General features: G+C 43.2%; 1 protein-coding gene across 1 annotated transcript; it reads right to left on the reverse strand.

Moving 5' to 3' along the window:
* Nucleotides 1–280: 280 nt before the first annotated feature.
* On the reverse strand, nt 281–23,198 carry SLC35F6 (solute carrier family 35 member F6). The gene is made up of 6 exons (XM_058164734.1): nt 22,982–23,198; nt 8,340–8,412; nt 6,197–6,368; nt 4,945–5,157; nt 3,320–3,430; nt 281–2,098 (listed from the first exon to the last, which is right to left on the reverse strand). The coding sequence occupies exons 1-6, from the start codon at nt 23,056–23,058 to the stop codon at nt 1,617–1,619; spliced, it is 1,128 nt and encodes a 375-aa protein (XP_058020717.1). The 5' UTR covers nt 23,059–23,198; the 3' UTR covers nt 281–1,616.
* Nucleotides 23,199–26,318: the final 3,120 nt, after the last annotated feature.

Below are 26,318 nucleotides of genomic sequence, written 5' to 3' on the forward strand. Positions count from 1 at the left end.
TCTAGTTGCCTCTTGGAAAAAACGCCTTTGGGACAACCCATCAGGAACTTGTGTACCAAACCTTATGCTGACTTACATCCAGACCCTATTGCATGTGAACATGTTTATGTATTGCCACTTGATTATTGCTGTCCGATGCCTAGTTATCTTTTCATATCGTAGTTTTATTCACTTAGGTACTGCTCTGAGACCCATCCCCAGACTTCAGGACAGCTGCGCTGATAAAACATTATTTTAAAACCCCACATAAAAATAAATTTCAACTGAACAGACATAAAAGGACTTCAAATCAGAAAGTATTTTATTGATTACAAAACTGCATTCTTGTTAGTATCTCCCAACCAGGAGAAACCCAACTGTTACCTCCATTCCCTGCCCCAACTGAGTGTTACCTGATAGTGTCATCAGCTACCAAGGACACATGGGCAAGATCTGCTCAGCACTTAAGGGGTTGCTGATACCTGGACAATTGATCTCTTTCAAAAGAAGGCACCTTCTGTGCACCATTAAAACCCATCAACAGGCCACAGCTTATCAGGATGTCTGTTCTACCATGGGCTTTCTTTTAGATGGCAGCCAAATAGCATCTTTGAAAATAGCAATAGTCTGGAAATGAGTCACTATTTCCCCAAAAGTCCCTATTTCCTTATTGCTGCTCAGACATGGGTGCATAAGTAAACAAACATCAAAGGAGTACATCAACTGTGCCAACTGCCGGCCTGTTTCAGAAAAAACAAAACAAAAACCTTGGCACTTGGTCTTTAAACTCTAGGCCTTTTCAGTATAAATAGCAAAAATAAAATAAAAAAAAAATAGCACGTGTAAGTAACTCATGCTCCCTTCTTCCAAACTGTGTAACTCCATGATCCAGGACCAGCTATTCTCTTTAGTAGCCAGAACAGCTTTATTAAATCCCAGATCCTAGGTATCGTAGGGCAAAACTTGCTGCACTCTAATTCCAGACTACAAACTCTTGCATGCCATGCCCTTGACCTGAGGCTGCTCAATAAAGCAGTTCCTATCTTACTACTCAACAGCCAGCTTTGACCCAGGTCAGCAGTAAACTTCTCACGTGACAAAAGGGAAACAGAAAGCATTTCATTAGACCTCACTAGAGCAGCTCTTACTTAAAAAATCTCCTCCAATTGCTTTGTGTTGTTACTTTAACAGAAGATAAACAATAAAGTGAGAGGTACCCACAAGACAGATGGTACAGCTTAGGAACTATAAGGTTTCCAGGAAATCTTTCCAGTTACGTCCACTGTCCACATCCCAACATGCTGAAGGAGAAAGATAGAGCAAGGCTTTTGATGGCTTCCAAGCAACCCCAGGAGCGAGCCAATAACCACTTGAGGGCTGCTTAGCAGCAGCAGATCTCTACTCTGTGGTTGCTAGAGAAAAGGTAACAAACCCTCTCTGCTTCCTTCAGTAAAAGGCAGAAGAATGAAATAATGGAGAGCCATCCAGATGTTTAAAGCTAAGCAAAGCATCCCCAGAGCTACAAAGCAGATCTTGAAACCAGTTGAGTGTTTTTAGCCCGATCTCCCAGCAATACAGGCCAATTCATTCAATAAAAGGTCCAAAGTTGTGGTGCAGAAGTAAAAGTTCCATTGCCATCAACTATCTCCATTAATGGAAAGCTCCTCTGTGGCCAGCAGACCTTCCCTATCAGCATCTCTCGCTGCAACCCCTGCTGTTGGCCTTCCCCAGGGCAGGCGAGCAAGGAGGGGCTGGTGCAGTTCATTATAGAGGGCAGCTCCAACAAGAAGGATGAGGAAACCCAGGATCTGCAGTCCATGAAAGACTTCCCAGCCAATGGCCAGGCTGACAACCCAGATGACAATGGTGCGCAGGCTATCGAGTACCATCCGGGTGGTGGCGCTGATCTCTTTCGTGACACTGATGCCAGCAAAGTTGAAGAAGGCAATGCTGCTGATATTGCCCAGCAGGGCTACAGCAATAAGTGGCAGATGGCCAATCTGGCAGAAGGCATCTATAGCATCTTCCAGTACCTGCCGTGGGCTACCGCTGAAACTGCCCCCAGGTATGAAGTACATGGGCACCAGGATGATGGAGAGTATGACAAACCCAAAGAAACCTGTTAAAAAGGAAGAAGAAATGAAGATGATTGAAACCCAGGAGGATCATAATCTCCTCCAACTGGTCCTGTCAAAAAGATAAAAACAGCTCAGAGTTGTGCTCAGGACCTACTGATCACACTGACATAGTCCTGGCAAGAGTAAAAACGTTGTTTGCCATTGCCTTCTTCAGGATTTTTTTCTAATGACCCAATCTGGACATAACTCTGGACGTTCCTGCTAGTCTCCCACCAGTACCTTACTTGACGTCCAAGCCCAGGCAAGATTGGTCAGATACTGTTACTTGCTGAATCTCTAAGAGATATTCAATGTAAAATACTTCCAGTAGTTACAAAGCTGCCTTCTCCAACCTTCCAGTTTCTAGATATGTTTATTACCCTCAGTATCCTCAGCTTTGCTGTCTGGTTATTCTAGAGCAGTGGTTCTCAACCTGTGGGTAGGGACCCCATTGGGGGTCGAATGACGATTTGCCAGGGGTCGCCTAAGACCATCGGAAATATGGGAAGTATACTTGCGAGTTGAAGAATCGCGCTCCAATGATTGACTCCACAAGCCAGCTGCAGGCTCTTCAAATCGCTAGTCGAATTCGGCTTCAGGCGCGATGAATTAAAAAAGAGAGAAATCTTTGCTCTGATGTCTCCCTCTCAAGCTAGCTGCAATCACTCTAATCTGGCTTCAGGCGCAATAAATTTAATGGGGAGGAGTCTCCGCTTTAATGCCTCTGTCCTCCAGGCAATTGCAAGCAGTTCAGATCGCTAGCCAATACGGCTTCAGGCGGGATAAATTCAAAATGAAAATAATTTTACGGTTGGGGTCGCCACATCGTGGGGAATTGTATTAAAGGGGTCGCAGCACTATAAAGGTTGAGAACCATTGTTCTAGAGGCTGTAGCCCCTACACAGCTGTTATAAAACCTCAAGAAAAGTTGACTGCTAAAAGAAGGGATATTTTTCCCCAGGTAAGAAAGGAAGAAAATTGGTCACTTTAGGAACTGTAGAATTATGCCATGTACACTGAAGAAATAGAAATAATATTTTGGGGAACATTCTTTCAGCCATTAATTCGCGGCTGTTCATGATGGTCTTCAAAGAACATAGAAGCTACCCAACTGTAGCAGCAAAGTATTTATAAATCGTATTTCCATTTTGTCAGAGATGGTAGCTGTTGATCCATGTGAACCCAGACGCCATCTGTGAACATTCTCAAGATTGCTTACATACCTTCAGTGCCAACAGCCTGCAGAGGGTGAACATTGTGCTTGTAGATAAACTTCTCCTCCAGCACCATCTGAATGGCCACAATAACTTGGGCCATAATGATGAGAAGGTCACCTATGGAGAAGCAAGAAGCTGAGCACTCCATAAGCAATACACTTCCTCAACCACTTATTTAGTCTGTCAAATCTTGAAAGGAAAAATGTGTTCTATTCTATTACGTAGGGAGATAGATGCCCTATGCTTCTTTTTCTCCATAAACAATTTTATTTTTTATTACATTGTTGATTAGCTTTATGAAAGCCACTTAATTTAATAGAAATGCGTATTATAAAATAATAAACTAGACACTTAGATTCCATTTATTTATAACCTTAATAGCATATAGCCATTATACCATTACTTGTTTAATATAAATAATCTAAGCCAGTTGCAATAATGTGCAACATAGAATGCTTTAACTTGCTTTAAATTGAAGGAACAAATTGTTCCTGAATTCCTTGCCGGTCCATTTCACCAGAGAGTGCCAAACTTTAAATATCTATCATACTATAGCACTGATCCTTTAGAGCACGGGTGTCAAATTCAATCGCGTCACATGACATATCGTGATGTATTGTGAATTTTTTTGCCTTTGCGGAGCTGGGGTGGGCGTGGCCTGTGTGTGATGCATCCAGCCCGCAGATTGTCAGTTTGACAAGCCTGCTTTAGAGATTGTATCTTTCTTAAAATCAATTATGTGGATGCAGCCCATAAATGGAGAGGATGGTTTACTCTCTGGAAATCTCATTAAAATCTATTTTGGAACTACATGAATGCTCTTTTACTCTAGAGCAGGGATGTCAAATTCAAGCCCCGCAGGCTGGATTTGGCCCATAGGGCCATCCTGGTCTACCCAGTACGAAGAGGAAAGATGAGGGCAGAGTGGCTTCGGTCCGGTCTACCCAATGCGAAGAGGAAACATGCCAGCAGTTTGGGGAGTGGCGTCAAGCTGGCCACGGCCACCCAGTTGGTTACACCCCCCCCCCGAGGTCAACCGCAGCCCTGCTGCGGCCCTCAATGAAATTGGGTTTGACACTCCTGCCCTAGACAGACCATTTGTAGTTAATAATTAATAACATACTGGACAAGGTATTGATTTTATCTTTTCTTATTATATAAATACAAATGGTAAGAGGCGCAGTATATTTATGTTATTTTTGGAATACTATTTACAACATATACGGTATATCCCCCAAACAGCTCCCCAAATGTGCTAGACAAGAACATTGGTAGTTCTTTGTTAGTCCAGTTAGTCCTATGGGATTCCAACAATCCCATAGGTTGGAAATTCTGGGGGACGGATCCCCACACTGAATCAAGGTGATGAAATCTAAAACAGAAAACATGAGGACACTGCTTTCTGAACTACAATGTCTGGGATTGGAGAAGAAGAGAAATGTTTTTAAGCTAAGCATCACAATGGGAAGAAGAGCACAGCATGGTCAGAAAGCATATCTAGATATTGGGGACTTCCGACTGGAAAATAAGCCTGAGATCTCTGTCTGAAGATAAAGAGCATGAACTGCAAAGGAAACCACTCTCCAGGACCCCTGCAGAGCCACTGGCTTTAGAATACCCTCTTTACATACCTGTGATGATCTCACTGAGTTTGTGGCTTTCATCATGACTGCTCAGCAAATCTGCCAGGCCAACCACCACCAGCCCTACAATGGTGATCAGGATGCCGAGCCATTGGCTCAGTATCAGCTTCCTCCCCAGGAAAGCTACTGACAGCAGACCAGTAAAGATGATCACAGCTCCACGCAACATCTGAAAGCTGGAAGCGCTGGTCATGTTCAGAGCTGGAATTGCAAAAATGGGTAGTGAGGAGAGAGGTAAGAATGACAATCAGAGAAAAACTGGGACGAGGAGAGGAGAGGCAAAGAGCAATTAGAAATTGGACTACGATGGTAGGAACCGATGCTTAAAATAGAAGTGCTTATGTTGCCCCCCCCCATCAGTTGCAGATGTTATAAAGTGCCAAGACTCCGGGTTTTTCCAGAGGCAGGAGAAAAAAAAATGGTGATAAATTGTATACTACAGAATAAAGAGTGCTTCCACAAGTGAAATCTGTCTCCCCCAACTTGGTAAGTGGTTTTATCAACAGTTGTTATTTGGCACTTTTTACATACTCAGTTTCATCAGATGTAAACTATTTACTTATTCTGAATGGCTTGCTTTTCCTATTATGTTAAAAACAGCTGTTTCTGTATGGAAGTACTGTATGGTTGCACTTTCAAAACAGACAGAGGGAGAGGGAAGTGTTTCTCAGCCTTTTCAGAAAGGCAATCAGCAAAGAACAGAAACTTTAGAGATCATACTTTATTTCTGTAGGCTATAATAAACAAACCTGAAAATCTGTACACTTGCCTCTTGACCCCTCTTAAGGATGAGGTCAAGGCAAGTTCATTCTGAGCCTCTTTCTCACCCTTTCTACTTTCCCAGGGCTGTTCAATTGTTTTTCCTGTCCCTCCTCTTTCCCAAGGCCAGAGCTAAACTCCTCCAAAGTGCCATATTCTTAGCAAACCTCCCTCTCTCCCACTCTTTTACTGGATATTTTTTTTACTGGGCCATGGTAGGTAAGAATGCAGTATTGGAGGCCATGGTAGGTAAGAATGCAGTATTGGAGGCTAACTCTGCCCACAGCCAGAAGTTTGATCCTGATCGGCTCAAGGTAGACTCAGCCTTCCAAGGTCAGTAAAATGAGGACCCAGGCTGTTGGGGGCAATAAGCTGATTCTAAACCACTTAGGAAGGGCTGTAAAGCTATTGAGCGGTATGTAAGTCTAACTGCTATTGCAATGGCTATTTTATGCACAAGCAGCCATCTCTAAACACTTACCCACATACATGAGGCTAGTCCCTGTCATATCACATAGTGCTGGAGGCAAGAAAAGCAATCGGTTAAAGGGCTGAGGTGGTGTCATGGTGGGTTCTGGCCTCCTCCGGTCAGTGCAGAGCAGAAGGTAGAAGACAGCCAGGCAGGAAAATTCCCCCAGAAACATGCCCACTGCCTGAAATGCAAACCAAAAGGTTGACAAAGTTCTGGACTGACATGGATAGCAAATCCCCAATAAAAGCCACCAATGTCTCTCAACCTCCTGGCACAACTTGGACAGATTACCAAATTAGTTTGAATCAACGATTCAGACTTTTCATTGTATATTCATGACTGTGTTTTTTCTGAAAGCCTCAGTAGAAGGCAGCATCTCTTCAATCCTAATTGGTTTTGGAGGCTAAGCAGGATTAGATCTAGTTATAAGATGGGCCGGTTTAGCTCAGGCTGGTAAGGCCTGTTATTAAGAACACAAAGCCTGCAATTACTGCAGGTTCGAGCCCGGCCCAAGGTTGACTCAGCCTTCCATCCTTTATAAGGTAGGTAAAATGAGGACCCAGATTGTTGGGGGGGGGCAATAAGTTGACTTTGTAAAAATATACAAATAGAATGAGACTATTGCCTTATACGCTGTAAGCCGCCCTGAGTCTTCGGAGAAGGGCGGGGTATAAATGTAAACAAAAAAAAAAAAGATGGATGGGAGACCAGTAGGAAATCCCAGGCCTGTAGGTGACTTGAAAGAATATCTAAGAAGATAATGGTCCACCATTTGTACTGTTGCCAGGAAAACTGTACTGATGTGTTGAAATAGCCAGCAGAATGAACTCAACTCAATATGATGTTTTATTCTTTTCCTCCCATGATTGTGGAAATGCATGTGGAAACCTGCACTAAGAGCTTGAGATACACTATACCTATCAAAATACTCTATATCTGACTTGATTATACCCCTATGTTCTTTCAACTTGAGAAATACTAGCATGACTATCACTCAGGATTGAAAGTAAGGGAAGACCAGCTGGGTTATTTAAGAGCAGCAGCACCCACAGCAATGGTCCCTGGCATACAGCACAGCTTAAAAAAAGGGAAGGCTTCAATTGCCAGATAGGTCGGTCATTTTGAACCAGTGCTATTGCTGCCATTGTCCCTGCTAAAGTAGTGGTGACAGATTAAAGCAGCTCTTGACTATATGTGTTGATGATTGTTGGGTTGAAAATGGGTTTTCTTGTTTCATTAAATGTGAACACTATAAAGAATTTTGCAGATTCGGCACAAAAAGGGAAAAGCAAAGCAAAGAGGAATTTTCAATACAGGTAGTCCCCAATTTATGACCAAAATTTCTGTTGTTGGGCCTCTGTGGCTCAGACCGATAAGACAGTCTGTTATTAACAGCAGCTGCTTGCAATTACTGCAGGTTCAAGCCTCACCACGCCCAAAGTTGACTCAGCCTTCCATCCTTTATAAGGTAGGTAAAATGAGGACCCAGATTGTTGGGGGCAATAAGTTGACTTTGTATATAATATACAAATGGATGAAGACTATTGCTTGACACATTGTAAGCCGCCCTGAGTCTTCGGAGAAGGGCGGGATATAAATGCAAATAATAAAAAAAGACATTTGTTAAGTGAATTTTGCCCCATTTTGCTTCCTGTTTTGCCACAGTTGTTAAGTGAATCATCGCAGTTGTTAAGTTAGTAACATGGTTGTTAAGTGAATCTGGTTTCCCCATTGACTTTGCTTGTCAGATGGTCGCAAAAGGTGATCATATGACCCCAGGACACTGCAACTGTCATAAATAAGAGTCAGTTCCCAAGCACTTGAATGTTGATCATATGATCATGGCGATGCTGCAATGGATGTGAAAAACGGCTGTAAGTCACTTTTTTCAGTGCTGTTGTAACTTTGAACGGTTACTAAATGAACTGTTGTAAGTCGAGGACAGAGATTTTGTGAGACTGAAGAACCTAGACTCTTAGCATCACAGAAATGAGTTTGGCCCAGGGTTTCTTAACCTCAGCAATTTTAAATTGCGTGGAATTCAATTCCCAGAATTCTCCAGTCATCATTCGAGGTGGTTTAGCTATAATGAGCTACATGAGGTGGTTAAGATATAATGAAACAAAGTAGTGCAGAATCTTGCCAATGTTACCTGTAGAAAGGGATGCTGGAAATTGTGTGGTTCTGTCCCATGGCAGCCTGGTGCCTTCAGCTTGTCAGCCCACCTGGAATGAAGAAGTCAGGCATCAGTTAGAAAATGTGTCCCAAGGCTTTGGATTTACATCATATTTTGGGATTTGGGGATATGAAACATTATTACAAAAGCTTGTGCAAAATAGTAATCATCCCATGGAGAACACAATCTGCTAGAAATCACTGATCTATCAGATTTCTACCTCTCATTCTTGTCATCCACACCTCTTATACTAAGAGAAACCCTACCGGTAGAAGCCACACTGGGGAACTCAAGAGTATTAAACATACATACCTGTGCTATAGCGGAGTATCTCATGTAAGTAAGGTCTTAGAAAGAAGCCAACTTGGAAATGGAGATCTAATAAACCAATATTTGCCAAAACCTTTCCATAATATTGCTTGGATCGCTCTCGACTCCTGAAAAAAGCCATTTGAGAACGCCCCTCTCTTCCTTGCTTCAAGTCAAAGCTGCCATTTTAACAGATGAGATGGTGGCAGTTGCAAATAGCCATTTTCATTCAGACGCTGAAGACCATACATCAGGGGTGTCCAAACTACGGCCCACGGGCCAACTGCGGCCCGCGGGTCAGTTTTTATTGGCCCGCAGCAAATTCTGAAAATATAATTGAATATGGCCCGCCGCCTTCACCATTCTGCCCGGCTTCCCAGGTGGGGTGGCCTGGTGCAATAGAAGGTTGCGCAACGTCTCGGGTAAAATATGTAATAAAAATCGTAGATGGCTCCTGTTTCTGTACGTGACTCTTCCGTCCCGGCACGGGGCTGTTGCAAAGAGGGTTGGGGCAGTTCAGCCGCCGGGCAGCAGGGGAGCTCGCGAGCAACGGAAAGGTGGCGCCTGCGTAGCTGCGCCGCCAAAATGGGCGACTCTGAGGATGAATTTCGGTGGCGGGATCCGCTGGAGCGGCGGCGGGGGGGAGCGGGGCGCGGGATAGGCACAGGCGCGGCTCCCGCCGCCGCCCCCTCCATCCCCCCGGGGTGCGGACTGAAGCGGGGCGGGGGCCCTCGGCTGCCCGGGAGGAAGAGGCAGCGGAGGCGGACGGAGAGCCGCTGGTGGTTCCGCCAAGTTCCGCTGGAGGCCGGGCCAGGCGGGAGGCGGCCCAGGGCTGGTGAGTCAGGCGGGAGGCGGGAGTGGGGGAAGAGGCTGAGGGATCGCCGCCTGGGAGCCACTGACTGCCACCTGCTCTCCGCCTAGAGGCGAAGGGCCACGGAGGCCGCCGCCCCCGCTGCTGCTTCAAGGGCCGGAGGACGCCAGCCGCGGACTCAAGGTCCGGGCGGCCCTACTGCTTTTGAGGCCCTGCCGCGCCCGCACGCCCCGCTGCCCACCAGCTGCTGGAAAGGGGCCCTGCCAATGCGAGGCCGGGCTGGCTGTGGGAGCTGAGCTTGTTGACGGGCACCCTGGCGTAGCTGCGCCGCCAAAATGGGCGACTCTGAGGATGAATTTCGTGGCGGGATCCGCTGGGCGGCGGCGGGGAAGCGGCGCTGGATAGGCACAGGCGCTGCTCCCGCCACCGCCCCGTCCCCCGTCCCCCCGGAGTGTGGACTGAAGCGAGGCGGTGCCCCTCGGCTGCCCGGGAGGAAGAGGCGGCGGGAGGGGGGCGGAGGGGCCCTGGTGGGTCCCGCCAAGTCCCGCTGGAGGCCGGGCCAGGTGGGAGGCGGCCCAGGGCTGGTGAGTCAGGCGGAGGCGGGAGTGGGGGAAGAGGCTGAGGGATCGCCGCCTGGGAGCCACTGACTGCCACCTGCTCTCCGCCTAGAGACGAAGGGCCACGGGAGGCCGCCGCCCCCGCTGCTGCTTCAAGGGCCGGAGGACGCCAGCCGCGGACTCAAGGCCTGGGCGGCCCTACTGCTTTTGGAGGCCCCGGCCGCGCCCCGCACGCCCCCGCTGCCCACCAGCTGCTGGAAAGGGGCCCCGGCTAATGCGAGGCCGGGCTGGCTGTGGGAGCTGAGCTCGTTGACGGGCACCCCGGCCGTAGCTCCTGGGAGGCCGATCAGGTGCGTGGCTGCGGCGGCCGGGCTCTTCTCCGGGGTCCTCCCTTCCCCTTGGGGGCAGCTGAGCCGTCGCTCTTTTGCGGCGTTTCTGTCCCCGGAGCATCCCGAGGCCGAGTTCGCCTTCAATCCAAAGGACAGCATCACTGCTCCCACTGAGAGCAATGTTCTTCACATTATAGGTGAGTTAGAAATACACACAGTAATCATGTGTCAATATGTCACCTCTTGTGTGTGTGGCCTGGGCCACACATGAATTTACTAGGCTTATATACTGTTTGTTGTCCAGCCGCATGCCTTTCTGAATAATTATATTTAAAAATATTACATTAAAATCAACATAACACAAACACACACGTACACAAACATAGAGATACACATGCACATATATATAACTCACACACATATAGTATACTTAAGCCTAAACTGTGCATAGGGATTACCCAGACGGCTGAAAAAAGTGATTTCTGACAGGTTCTCACACTTTGACTGGTCCTCACACGCATAACTATCTTTACATTTTGCACCCTATCTTGTAACCGTGGTGAAGAGAAGCAGTTGTGAAATGAGTGATATGGTTGTTAAAAATGCTGCAATGGGCATAAATGTGAGGATGGTCATAAGTGTGAGGACTGGTCAAAAATTACTTTTTTTAGCCCTCTGAGTAGTTTCTATGCCCATAGCCACATCCACTCAGTCACATGAGCAGTTAGCCACGCCCACCAGTCACATGACCACAAAGCCACACCCCAAAATAAGCCACGCCCATCCCCCCCCCCCCAGTGGCCCGGGCCTTTGCTTATTTTTCTGTATTTGGCCCTCACTCAAAAAAGTTTGGACACCCCTGCCATACATACTCTGCTAGGAAGGCCAAGTTGAAAGACAAGAGAAGAACTATTCCTTAAACCCACGTTAGCGCTGCAAACATAGCTTGACACATCCGAAGAAAAAGACTTGGAAAGCATAACCATAAATTAAGCATAGCCAGTTTATTGGCTTTGCTCCTCTTCTAAGGGAAAAATTGCTCTGTGACACATTGCTTTGCCTGGACCTGTCCCCAGCTTAGATATCTAACTGCAAACAAAAACTGCAAAGAGTTTATTTGCTGACACCAGGCCAAATCTCTCCATGGCTGCTGTAATTGGAAACTCTGATACGGCAGACAAAGTAATACAAGAACAGATCTTTCACAGCTCAGGTGTCAAGGCTGCTATTCCCCTATGCCAAAAATAAAATTTGGTGGGGAAAAAAAAGACACCCAATAGTTACATAATATATAGTGAGTACAGAGTCGCTATTGCTAAAAGTATATTGATGGGGATTAGGCCTATGGATAAATGGGGAGGGAAGAGGGGGGAGGGAGCTAGATTTTTACATTGCAACTTTTCAGCAATGCCGATGGAAGGTAGGACTGAATTGGAGGGTGTTTTTTTTTTTTATTCGCATTTATATCCCGCCCTTCTCCGAAGACTCAGAGCGGCTTACACTAAGTTAGCAATAGTCTTCATTCTATTTGTATATTTATATACAAAGTCAACTTATTGCCCCCAACAATCTGGGTCCTCATTTTACCTACCTTATAAAGGATGGAAGGCTGAGTCAACCTTGGGCCTGGTGGGACTAGAACCTGCAGTAATTGCAGGCAGCTGCTGTTTTTTTCTTTTGGTAGGGATATTTTTTTTATCCTTTTGCCAAAAATGGGTGAGAAACAGTGCTGCCACTATTAGCTTGCTTGCAAAATATAGCAACAGGCTCTTGTTAAGCTTTAGAAGCCCCAAGAGGGATCATAATACAAAGAGCCCTCTTCCCACAGAATTGGTGCAATGTTATTAATTAATAACCCAAGACAAAGTAAATGGGATAAAGAATGCTACGCTACAACAGAGTAGGTGACAGGTCCGCCATTATCTGTGCAGCTGCAAGCAAAACCATGTCTGAGAAGAGTATTTGCGGCATGCTGAGATTAGAAAGACTTCATATCAGACGGAGTAGCTATAAGAGCCTTTACTTCCCAACAGGAAAGCTAGATCAGAGGAAAGAGCATAGCTTAGTAGCACAGCTACTCTGCATGTAAAATAAATCCTCAGAAGCTCCAAGATGAGTAGGGAAAATTTTATATGTGGAAATGTGAAAAGACTCTCTGCCAGTCAACACCGACATCATTTTAGATAGTTCTAGGTAAAGGTAAAGGTTCCTCTCGCACATACGTGGTAGTCATTCCTGACTCTAGGGGGCAGTGCTCATCTCCTTTTCAAAGCAGAAGAGCCAGTGCTGTCCGAAGACGTCTCTGTGGTCATGTGGGCGGCATGACTCAACGCCAAAGGCGCACGGAGCGCTGTAACCTTCCCACCAAAGGTGGTCCCTATTTTTTCTACTTGCATTTTTTACGTGTTTTTGAACTGCTAGGTTGGCAGAAGCTGGGACAAGTAACGGGAGCTCACCCCATTACACGGCAGCACCAGGGATTCGAACCGCTGAACTGCCGACCTTTCGATCAACAAGCTCAGCGTCCTAGCCCCTTGAGCCACCTAGATAGTCCTCTAGATAGTTCTAAATTCAATATAAAAGAGACACAGTGGCTCAGTGGCTAAGATACTGAGTTTGTCGATCGAAAGGTAGGCAGTTCAGCAGTTTGAATCCCTAGTGCCGCGTAACGGGGTGAGCTCCCGTTACTTGTCCCAGCTTCTGCCAACCTAGCAGTTCGAAAGCACGTAAAAAATGCAAGTAGAAAAATAGGGATCACCTCTGGTGGGAAGGTAACAGTGTTCCATGCGCCTTTGGCGTTTAGTCATGCCGGCCACATGACCACAGAGAGCACTGGTTTTTCAGCTTTAAAACGGAGATGAGTACTGCCCCACAGAGTCAGGAATGACTAGCAGATATGTGTGAGGGGAACCTTTACCTTTACCTTTACCTTTAGATTCCTGGAAGGAAGGCAGATTCCTGGAAACATTTGTGCAACAATGAATTGATCAGGTTTTTCCACTAACATTGGTCACAGAGGAAGGTTAGTCTGAAGGCCGTAGATAGTTAAATCTGGTTTGGTTCACAAAAGTCAATGGAAAATGTGTGGTTCAGTGTTCTGTGGTATCACTGCCTTTTTTTTAGTTTGTTGTGTGAATTAGGCCATAGTATTAAGCAAAATGGCTGGATTTTTGTGGTACCATTTTAAACTTCTTTTGAATTGGGACTTTAAGGGTGAGGAAGGAATCAAATCTCATTCACCCAACCTAATACACCCTTCCCACAGAAGTTCAAAAAACTCTGATGAGCTCATCAGAAAGAGACTTAATAGCTGTGCAAAACCTTGAAACCTTCCTCATTCCTATATCAACCACAATATGGCTTGCTTGGGCATTTCATCATGTAGGAGACAAGAAAATGAGATACAAAATGCAATAACATGAGAGTTAAGAAATGATGGCAAAGGCTGCATTCAGAATTTTATTATGAGGAGGGACCAGAAAAAATTGGGAGTAAGGGCCAATATGACTATTGGGAACTGCTGAAGATTTGAGAACTTGTAAATGCAAAGTCCCTGAAGCATCAGTTCTCTTTATCTTGCCAGTATGTACCAGCAAGCTAATGGAGAACAGGCAAAACCAAATCTGGCCACCCATTTCCAAATTCACCCACATTCAGACATAATTGCCTTGTTCTTCCTATTACCACTTCCACCTAAGCCTCTTAACAACACTTAGAAAAGGCTATGTAATCATTCAAAAATCATATGAGATTGAGGTACTATAGCACAACATGTGCAAACAAGTTTAAAGCAACTACACCCACAGGTTTCTTTCAGTAAATTAGGAAAATTTCAGAGCACAGGCAAGCTCCCCCAAAATGTCATGACTTGTCATTTTTCAAAATGACTGCTTACTCAGCAACTAGAATTTGCAAAAGGACAAAAAAAATCCTGTGGCAGAGATTTAGCTGATGAGATTTGTAAGAATCAGGAATATAGATACAACTTTTAACAGTTACACAGATTCTTCAACGTTTAAACTCATCAGAGGAAACCTAAAGGTAGAAAAAATGCAACCAGATATTATGAAGTAGACTTAAGAAGAACAAAAGACTTGGACTCAAAACAATCTTTCCTGAATGGATGGCTGCAAGCAGCTAGATTTGGCCAGATTGGCTGGTTTATACAAATTTAAACCCAATCCGTTTGGAGGATACTAGGTTGGGGAATCCAGCTATATAGTATGTTGGTCCCAAGCTGGGATCAATAGGGAGATCTGGAGAAAACCTTATGATGTACTCTAGTGTTTATGGAAAAGTTGTCAAAGTAAAGTTCAGAAATGATACAGTACTAGAAACTATTTTTGCCCAGTACTCCCAGGCTACTTGGGAAGAAGAACAACAACAATGTAGTATGAGCAATCTAGGAAATTATAATGCAGAAAGGGAAATCTTTGAGGCGCATGAATACTGAAAGACTATGACAAAAGAAACCACTTACACTGGAAGAAAGTGAACCAGTGGTGAAATCCAATTTTTTTTACTACCGGTTCTGTGGGCGTGGCTTGGTGGGAGTGGTGTGGCTTGGTGGGCGTGGCTTGGTGAGCATGGCAGGGGAAGGATACTGCAAATCTCCATTCCCACCCCACTCCAGGGGAAGGATATTGCAAAATCCCCATTCCTCTCCACTCTGGGGCCAGCCAGAGGTGGTATTTGCTGGTTCTCTGAATTACTCAAAAATTTCTGCTACCGGTTCTCCAGAACCTGTCAGAACCTGCTGGATTTCACTCCTGAAGTGAATAGAATTGATATGTGGAATGTCTCAAACATGAACCATGCAAAGCTAAATACCAAGAAAGAAATGACAATGACCAAATAGGCATTCCTGGCATCATTGAGATCATTTTTGGGCAGATAAGTTTATGCAGTATTTTTCTGGAAGTGACACCATCAGAAGCAATGCAGTGGCACTGATAACAAATGAAAATCACCTATCAGTTGACAGCTTCCAAGCACTAAATGCAAAAATAATGGCTGATCAAATCCAAGCTTAATATCTAAATGTCTCATTTGTCCAAATTTATGTGCCAACAACAAAAGTATCTAAAGAACAGCTCTATGCTGACATTTAAGAAGTGCTATAAAGAAGCTGAAAAGAGATCAAATATACTTTATGGGAGATTTCAACACCAAAATTGGAGACAATTAAGAAGCAGAAATTGTTGGCAGATATTTTTTAATAGAAATTGGCCGAGGATTACCAATGCAAGATTTATTCAACCCAAATGCTACTTGTACACCTAGACATCCCAAATACATTGTATTGTAATAAAATCTATTATATGTTATGCAGCCAATGACAGAAAAACACAGTTTTTTGTTATTAGTTGTGAAGTTGTGTCCGACCCATCGCTACCCCATGGACAACATTCCTCCTTCCTGTCTTCTGGAGTCCATTTAAGCTCACACCTTGTTGTGTCTTGCCCGCTCTCACTGCAGCCGGGGTCTGCTTATCTGCTTCCGAACGCTGAAGAATGTCCTCCCGGCCCCAGCCCTGGCTCCATGCCCAGACAGGCTGAGGAGGGGGCATCTCCCGGCCCCAGCCCTGGCTCCATGCCTAAGCAGGCTGCAGAGGAGGGAGCACCCCCCGGCCCCAGCCCTGGCTCCATGCCCAGGCAAACGGAGCAGCTAGACCCCTCCCCCTCCTCCACAGCATGTGAGCCTGAGGAAAGTTTATTTCCAACAGCTGCTGATTGGTGTGACCCTCGCATCAGAAGACTGGATAGGCGGAGGCAACAGAAGGAAGGGAGGGGCAGGCCTTAATGAGTGCTGAGTCATGGAGCCACACCCCATGGCCTATATAAAGGATCTGCTTTCTGGCAGTCTCTGAGTCAGGCAAAGTCGAACTTATCTTGCTGAAGTCACTTTCTGGTCTCCTGCCTGCTCTGAGGACTTTGCTAGGACTTTGGGCAGAGCTGCAGAGGCAAGCCTGATTCGGATTTCCCTGACCCGGCCGTCAGCGGAGGAGTGGGACACGACACACCTACTGCTTCAGTGACTCCATCCAGCCACTTCATTCTCTGTCATCACCTTCTTCTTTTGCCCTTAATCTTTCCCAGCATTAGGCTCCTCTCCCATGAGTCCTTCCTTCTCATTAGTTGGCCAAAGTATTCGAGTTTCATCTTCAGGATCTGGCCTTCTAAAGAGCAGTCAGGGTTGATCTCCTCTAGGACTGACCGGTTTCATCGCCTTGCAGTCCAAGGGACTCACAGGAGTCTTCTCCAGCACCAGAGTTCAAAGCACAGTTATCTCTGTTCAAACTTTACCTGTTACAGACGATGATTTGGATTATCAACTACTTGTAGCCAAAAATGATTTTAATTGAAATTCTGTAACACACACACAAACACACACACAAGGATATGGTACTGTACCTAGGAATGTGATAGTGACAAGATTTCATCTCTATACAATATGTAGTTGAAATAAAAAATAATTAATTAACCATTAACAATCTAATAAACTATGGAAAGAAACAATAAAAAAATCCCATTTCAAATAAACAGCCCAGAAATAATGTCCCATACAAAAAGATAAGCAAATGGCTTTCAGGGGAAATCATCCAAAGAAAAACTAAAGGCATCGCTAACAAAGCAAGATAAATGAGGACTTTCAACTTATAACTAGAAAAGAATGACAAATATTGGGATGAACATTGTACACAATGGAAGGCAGAAATGAAAAAGGATTACTTTTTGCCCCAAGAAAACTCAGACACCATTCACTACAGGCAAAAATAAGGGGCAGGGATGGGAGGAGGGGAACAAATGATAAGAAGCAAATAAAATATCGATAGAAGGAATACACTGTATTATGGCATTGGATAACATAATAATGTTCTTCACTCGTGACATAACAAACAGAAATTTGAAGGGAAGTCAGATATATAGTTCTTGTGAGTAGCCCAGAGTTGTCTCTTAAGATGGATGGCCATACAAAAAATATTAAAAATAGGTTTAAAAAACATTAATAAATATTTATTTAAAAATAAATATTTACTTTTTATAAATAAATAAAATAAAATTTTATTATTAAAAATAAAATAAAGTAAAAAATAAATTATTGGAACACAAGGTAGCATGGGCACTGAAGCAGTTGTCCAGAGAGACCCTGGAAGTGACATTTCATCAAAACAGCTTAAAGGCAGCAACAGCAGCAATTACATTAAATAAAAACATATGGGATGCCAGTGAAGGGATGAAAGACTGGAAAAGGTCAAGTTCATCCCAATCCCCCTAAAAGGGTGACACTCACAGCTGCTACTCAAAAGCCTTGATTTCAGACTTTAGCAAAAATTAACTGAAAATCCTACAACTGGGTCAAACAATGAAAAAAGAGCTGTCCAACACATAGAAGAGGAAGAGGTACTTGAGACCACATTGCAAATGTTGGAACAAGCATGCAGATTTCAAAAGGATGTATATTTATTCTTCATTGACAATATCAAACCTTTTCAATTACACTAAATTTTTATCCAATATTTGTAAGAAATGAATGTTCCTGGATGCTTGCTTAAATCAATTAAATCATTATGCAACAACAAAGAAGGTGCTGTCAGAACACAGACTAGTTCAAGACTAGAAAAGATGTCTAGCAGAGCTGTATTATATCCCCTTTGATATATATATACAGGCAGTTTTAACTAAGATGAATCAGAATTGGAAGAAAGATTGGTGGCAGGAATATTAACAATTTTAAGAGATGTGGGTGACACCAAATTATTGGTAGAAAATGCTGCAGAACAAATCATTCTGCAGGTCAAGGCAGAAAATGAAAAAACTGGATTGCAGCTAAATACCAAGAAATTTAAGGTTATAAAAACAGCTGGAAATTGTGACATCAAGACAAAAATTGACTGAATCAGTCCAGGACTTTATTAGATCATTTGGTTCCAAAAATGACTGAAGACATTTAAACCAAAATTAAATGTAGAATATCACTTAGCAATGCTATAGTGAGTAGAATGAAGTTCCACAAGGCCATCAGTCTTAATATGAAGTACAGGATAGTAAATATGATTGCTTTTCTGTAACTACTTAGGATGATGAAAACTAGACAATAAAAAGGTGGATAGGAGAAATGTAGACTCCTTTAATTTATGGGTTTGGAGGTGTCTATTGTGCATATTTTGGACAATAAAAATAACAAACACAGAGATTTTAGATTGCATCATTCCAAAAATAACACTGGAAGCTAAGATTACCTAGCTAAGGCCATTTTATTTTGGCCACATCATGTCATCAAATTCCTTAAAAAAACAATTATGTTGAGAATAGTTGAAGGCAGTGACAAATGAGGCTGGTAAAGAAAATGCTGAATTGATATCATCAAGCAAGATGCTGGTTTAAAGCTTAAAAACTTAAAATAGTAAGATATTGGAACGAATGAAGACAGCTGATCTTAAAAGGTCTGAAAGTTGGATGAGACTGAATACAAGTTCATTAAGTGACCGTTCAAAGTTACAACGGCACTGAAAACAGTGACTTACGACCATTTTTCACACTTATGACCATTGCAGCATCCCCATAGTCATGTGATTAAAATTCAGATGTTTGGCAAGGGTTTCATATTTATGACGATCGCAGTGTCTCGGGGTGATCAACTTTTGTGACTTTCTGACAAGCAAAGTCAATGGGGAAGGCAGATTCACTTAACCATATTACTAACTTAACAAATGCAATGATTCACTTAACAACTGTGGCAAGGAAAGTCGTAAAATGAGGCAAGCTCAACAAATGTTTCACTTAGCAACATAAATTTTAGACTCAATTGTGGTCGTACCTCAAGGACTACCTGCCGATAAAGGGTTAGGATTGGGGAAGGCTACCTAAACATTATTACCCTCACTTGTCAGGCACAATTAGCATTCTTTCTGTCTTCTTGATAATAAGGAGCAGAAATATATATTCATTTCTATTCAGAATTCACAATATTGGGGGATCCTCCAAATAAATAAGGCTTCACTACATTCCTCTTCATTCAAAGAAGTGTTAATTCAGTGTACTCTTCTTTTTCTACTGCAATTCTAATAACAAACTTGAAGGACTATAAACAAGTGATAAGAATGGTCATTGATCAACCGTGGGCTACCTTCTCAGTCCTGACAGCCGCTTTTTCTTATCTGCAGCAGCAATCCCCTTGTTTACCAGAAAATCAAGTTTCAGACAGAATAGGTAAAGCAAAGAGAAAAATAGGTGATGAAGTTGAAAGAGAAATCCTTTCATGAAATTGGAGACCCTTAATATGTGGAACAGCTTTTTATCTCCAGGATATTTCCCTCATGTCCAATAAATGGAAACAGAAAGACGAAAATGGGCATCTCCACCAACTGATTTCCCCCCCCCCTTCTCCTATTTGCACACAGACACACTGAAATCCCAAGTTTATGAAGTTATTATTTGCATCTGCTAAAATATCCTTTGGCCAGTTAAACCAGATACCACAGTAAAGTTTAGGTAGAAGGGCTTATGTATCACTTTGAATCGGCTTTATTTGCTTCTAGTCTGATAGCTTTAATTTAACAGTAACAGAGTTGGAAGGGACCTTGGAGGTCATCTAGTCCAACCCCCTGCTCACGCAGGAGACCTGTACTAGGGATTCGAACCGTGGAACTGCCGACCTTTCTGATCGACAAGCTCAGTGTCTTAGCCACTGAGCCACCTAATATATCTAATTTGTAAGTCAAGGAGTACACCAAAACATGCTGTATGAACCCAACTGATGTGTATTATTCCATTAGCCAAGGTGAAAGAGGCCTGACTTTAGGACAATGTGTAAACCGTGTCTCCAGACAACTTCACTATGTGACAGGACTCTCAGAAGAACTGTGCAGGATCAAAATCCTTCTTGTTGCACATTCAGTTTCACAATGAGCAAAAACCATCTCTCAGAAGCTATTAAACAGGATGTAAATACTGAAGCTTGAGACGACTTCCGGTATCCAGTGGCAACGGACGTCTGGAAGGTTTCTCCTGCCTCCAGCGCCCGAATCCGGCCGCCGCCGAGGCCCTCAGGGGCCAGGTGTTCCGAAAAGGACACCTGCCGTACGGACGGCTCGCCAGGGGTCTCCCAGCCGACATACAGGACTGTGGGGACCGATGCTGGCGCGTCCTAGGCTTGGCGGGGTTCGGAGGCCACAGGCCGCGGCCATTATTTTGGTCGCCGCTTGCCGCTGTGCCCGTGACACCGGGCATTGGATTTATAACTGCAGCAGCCTGGTGGTGAACAGGGCACGGAGTAGAATTGAGGAGGAGAAGGAAGGGAATATCGGTGGCAGTGAGTGGAGTGCCCGGAGTGCGGGGGTTTTCTCCCCTGCGGTTGGAAGGAGCACGAGTTATTTTGGAGAGAGGAGAACTTAAAATAAGAAGATTACGGTTTTGTGGAGCTCTGGAGAGAAGAGGTGATGGAGAAATTTAGGAGGGAAGGTTTGAGGCCCCTCCTTCTGGGGAACAGTGGTGGCGTCCAGCTTCCGCCTTCACTATGAGAATTTTGATGACATCACTTCCCTTGGTTTCCTGGTTGACTAACTGTACTCTGGACTCGTTGCTCCTGTGAGTGCCCCCTGGTGGATCCGGAGGAAATTACAAGGATACTGTGCTTGCCTGAGGATTTTGATTCTTTTTTTTTTCAAATGGCAAAAGGTCAGAGACCAACTGCTGGAGAGATGGAGAGAATTCTGGAAAAGTTATCCAATATGGACAAGAAACTGGATGATTTGCAAAGAGGCCAAACGGAAATAAGAGAAGAAATTGTGACTATCCAAAAGGATTTAAAGGATACTCAACAAGTCTCAGCAGAAAACAAGCAGAAAGTGGAGGGTGTGGGGGTTGAAATGCGGCCAGTGCAGAAAAGAGAGGAGACGACAGGCAATGCTGTGCTTGGACTACAGATGGATAAAATGTCTTATTTCCTTAGGTTTCAAAATTTGGAAGAAGTGGACCAAGAAGACTTGAGAGATGTTGTGACTAAATTGTTGGGAGAATTTCTTGGGAGAAGTGTTGATTTCATGAATTGGGATGTGGATCGAGTTTATAGAGTTAATTGCAATATGCACGCACGCATGCAGTTCCCAGAGAGGTTCATGTCAAATTTGTGAGAAGAGAGACGAGAGATGAAATTCTTAGAAAACATAGGAGTGGGGCACTGATTTACAGGGGCAGGGAGATAGCCATTCTGAGGCAGATTCCCAGACAGGTACGTGAAAAAAGAAAGAAATATTATTTTTTGTCAAGCAAATTGTACCAGAAGGAGTGGGCTTCAGATGGCTGATGCCAGAGGGATTGATGATTTTCCGGGAGGGCATTACGAAAAAATCAGTACAATTGCGGAGGCTACGGCCTATGTGGAGGAACACAAAGCCTTCCTGGAATCAGATGACCCAGGAATTGAAGAAGGGGAGGTTATAGATCATGGGGCTGAAGCGGCTGCCGCTGTTGCGGCCCTGGAGTTGGGTCAGGCTGAACCCAGAGTTCTGAGATCCAAAACTAGGAAGTGATAAAGATATTTGGGATTGTGTTGGTTTTCCTTATTCTCTTTTGTACGATATTCTGTTTATTCTTGACTCTTCTTTATTACGTATTTAAAATTTGCAAACTTTGCTACTTCGTGTCACCTGCTTGCCTTATGGCTGTTGTATGTGTTAAAAAATTTGAGTAAAATTCTTATTTTAGATAAGAAAAATGAAAATTTACCATACCTGATATGTATTTGTATAAACCTTTTTTGACTAATAAAAACTTTTTGAACAAAAAAAAAAAAAATACTGAAGCTTGATTTCATACTTTTATTCATCAGATTTCTACATGCCCACCTCATCTAAATGACTCTGGGCAGTTTACGAATAAAACGGTCTCCTGTTGACATTTCCCAAAAACTGGGAACAAACTGGCCCAGTTCGTATATTGGCCTATATAGTAATGGGGTTGAGTAACTATAATTCAGTGGGAATCCATACAGTATCAGTATGGTAACCATCACATTAAGCCATAACATAATTTATTTGGGGTGGAGTGAGGTGTATCAAGTAGTAGATGAACCTAGCAACTAGAGGTTGATAATCTGGATCACACTGAACTCATCCCCAACTCTGAAAACGGCAATTCATGTCTAGCTAATTTGCCCAACAGACCCCAATCATTCTGAAATGCATTCAAGCAAGCACACAAGGCCATGGGCAAGAGACCCTTAAAAGAATATTTATAGCTCAGGATTAAAATGAGGGACCCTTAGCATTGTGTGAGCTTCGTTGTTTTCTTGCAGACGGTTCATTACCCAAACTAGGTAACATCATCAGGCACAGAGACCCTTTCCCCTCCATGTTTTGGAAGACTGGGGGGATCTCGGTGATCTCATCACAGACTATTCCTCCCCTCTCCCCAATTCCTTATATTTCTTTCGGAAGACTCGGTCGATCTTCGGGCTGCTTGCTCTCTCGCTCGCTCTCTTTTTAACGGCAGCTGCTCTTCCCAAACCCCACCTCGCCCCATTATTCCCACTCCGAGTCAACGCGGGCAGAGTGGACGAGACGCTGTCGGGGCTGCCTTCCCACGTCCCTACCCCCCACCCCCAACTTACTTCGCGGAAAGCGTGTTGATGGAGCCGGTGACCAGCATCAGCGCCGCCAAGCAGAGCTGGTACCTCGTCCAGGCCATCGCTGCTCTTTTGCCGCTCTCAGCAAGCAACCGGCCCCGAGTATCCCCCGCAGTGGCTCGAGTGCATTTCCTCCTCGGCACGTCACATGACCGCCATCGATCAGCTGACAGTCGCCTGCACTGGCAAAGGCGCCCGCGGTTCTCGAGACGCCTTCTCAGCAGCGATCGTGGGGGGGAAGCTCGTGATCGTGTCCCCCTCTCCCCCTCCTTCCCTCCCTCCCTCCTTGGAAGTCGAGGGATGCTTTGTGAGCAGGGTTAGGCGGCACTTTTCGGAAGAGAAGCGCTTTCACTGAAAGCAGGCAGGAGTTCAGCCGGTGAAGCTTCCTCCGCCGTTCAGCTTGTTAATGGCAAGAAGGGTTTTTTTTGTCCTCAGTTGCTGGCCTCCCTAACGATCGTAGTGCGCCTTGTTTGTGCTGCAATCCTAAAGGAGTGGCGGTTGAAAAACTAGTTCGAGCCAAGCATTTTAGGGAAAGACACAGATTTTGCTGCTTGTGCGAAGTGACGAATAGCAGAGCTGGGCAGAAATTAGGCTTGCTGGTATACAGATAGGGAATTGAAACTGCAGGGAAGAAGGAAGTGTTTCTGCTTATCCCAGATTGCTCATCTTAAAAAATAATCATAAAGAGAATTAGACTTGGTTAATATATGGGTGGGAATGGATGCTATTAAGATGTTCCATTCCTGAAGGCCAAACTGAAAAGTTGAAAAAAAAGTCTTGAAAGAAAGCAGTGGCAAGCTATAGCAAATACTATTGCAAAGAAAATTGCATGGATATGCTCAGTGGTGAAATCCAATTTTTTTTACTACCAGTTCTGTAGGTATGGCTTGGTGGGCATGGTGTGGCTTGGTGTGGCATGGGCGTGGCAGGAGAAGGATATTGCAAAATCTCCGTTCCCTCCCCACTCCTGGGGGAAGGATATTACAAAACCTCCATTCCCGCCCCACTCTGGGGCCAGCCAGAGGTGGCATTTGCTGGTTCTCTGAACTGCTCCAAATTTCCGCTACCGGTTCTCCAGAACCTGCTGGATTTCACCCCTGGATACGCCCAAGTAATCCAGAGAAATCCAACACAATTTGTCTTTTCTTTACTTGACATGCCATGCTTCCTGATAGTGAGATCAAATCTCTGATTTATCTCAGAGTGGAGATTCTAATTCTGAATTTTTAAAAATTGGCAGCATGAATGAGAGCAAAAGTTAAAATTAATAGCTTTTTTGAGGTTGGTTGATCATCAAGAGGCTTATATTTTTTAAATGTACAAGGAGATGGTCCAGGAAAGTGTTCATATAAATTATTTGAATTCAAAAGTCTGTTGAATTACCTAACATTCTATGACTAATTACTATCTATATGTAGTCATCTTTGGCTACTCTTCTACATTTAATTTCACCAATTACTATTCCTTTTACTATTTTCTGTACAAATGTGACATAGCAGTGTATTCTCTTGCAAGGATAATGCTGCACAAATTCAAATGAAGTGATTCAAATGTAGCCAATTTTAATGTTAATATTTATTTTAATATTTTAATCTTGTCTTGATTGTAAGCCGCATGGCGTTCCCTCTTGATGAGATGGATGGATACATTTTTTTTTTTGCATTTATATCCTGCCCTTCTCCAAAGACTCAGGGCGGTTCCTGACTGTAGGACGCAGTCCTTATCTCCGTCTCAAAGCCAAAGAGCCAGCACCGTCCGAAGGCATCTGACATTACATAAAAACATTACATGTGAGAATTTAGATTTTATTGTATTATAGTTGTTCAGATATACAAACATTGAAAGCTCTTTTAGTCTGTTGAGCTTGATGATTCATCTTGAAATTTAAAAAGCTTTTAAAGCATATGCCTAGTTTCTCATAAGAGATTTACCATGCCCAAGACAACATAAAAAACATTACATGTGAGAATTTAGATTTTATTGTATTATAGTTGTTCAGATATACAAACATTGAAAGCTCTTTTAGTCTGTTGAGCTTGATGATTCATCTTGAAATTTAAAAGCTTTTAAAGCATATGCCTAGTTTCTCATAAGAGATTTACCATGCCCAAGACAACATAAAAACATTACATGTGAGAATTTAGATTTTATTGTATTATAGTTGTTCAGATATACAAACATTGAAAGCTCTTTTAGTCTGTTGAGCTTGATGATTCATCTTGAAATTTAAAAGCTTTTAAAGCATATGCCTAGTTTCTCATAAGAGATTTACCATGCCCAAGACAACATAAAAACATTACATGTGAGAATTTAGATTTTATTGTATTATAGTTGTTCAGATATACAAACATTGAAAGCTCTTTTAGTCTGTTGAGCTTGATGATTCATCTTGAAATTTAAAAGCTTTTAAAGCATATGCCTAGTTTCTCATAAGAGATTTACCATGCCCAAGACAACATAAAAACATTACATGTGAGAATTTAGATTTTATTGTATTATAGTTGTTCAGATATACAAACATTGAAAGCTCTTTTAGTCTGTTGAGCTTGATGATTCATCTTGAAATTTAAAAGCTTTTAAAGCATATGCCTAGTTTCTCATAAGAGATTTACCATGCCCAAGACAACATAAAAACATTACATGTGAGAATTTAGATTTTATTGTATTATAGTTGTTCAGATATACAAACATTGAAAGCTCTTTTAGTCTGTTGAGCTTGATGATTCATCTTGAAATTTAAAAGCTTTTAAAGCATATGCCTAGTTTCTCATAAGAGATTTACCATGCCCAAGACAACATAAAAACATTACATGTGAGAATTTAGATTTTATTGTATTATAGTTGTTCAGATATACAAACATTGAAAGCTCTTTTAGTCTGTTGAGCTTGATGATTCATCTTGAAATTTAAAAAGCTTTTAAAGCATATGCCTAGTTTCTCATAAGAGATTTACCATGCCCAAGACAACATAAAAACATTACATGTGAGAATTTAGATTTTATTGTATTATAGTTGTTCAGATATACAAACATTGAAAGCTCTTTTAGTCTGTTGAGCTTGATGATTCATCTTGAAATTTAAAAAGCTTTTAAAGCATATGCCTAGTTTCTCATAAGAGATTTACCATGCCCAAGACATTACATAAAAACATTACATGTGAGAATTTAGATTTTATTGTATTATAGTTGTTCAGATATACAAACATTGAAAGCTCTTTTAGTCTGTTGAGCTTGATGATTCATCTTGAAATTTAAAAAGCTTTTAAAGCATATGCCTAGTTTCTCATAAGAGATTTACCATGCCCAAGACAACATAAAAAACA

This window comes from Ahaetulla prasina, chromosome 1, assembly GCF_028640845.1.
Source record: "Ahaetulla prasina isolate Xishuangbanna chromosome 1, ASM2864084v1, whole genome shotgun sequence".
Lineage (NCBI taxonomy): Eukaryota > Metazoa > Chordata > Lepidosauria > Squamata > Colubridae > Ahaetulla > Ahaetulla prasina.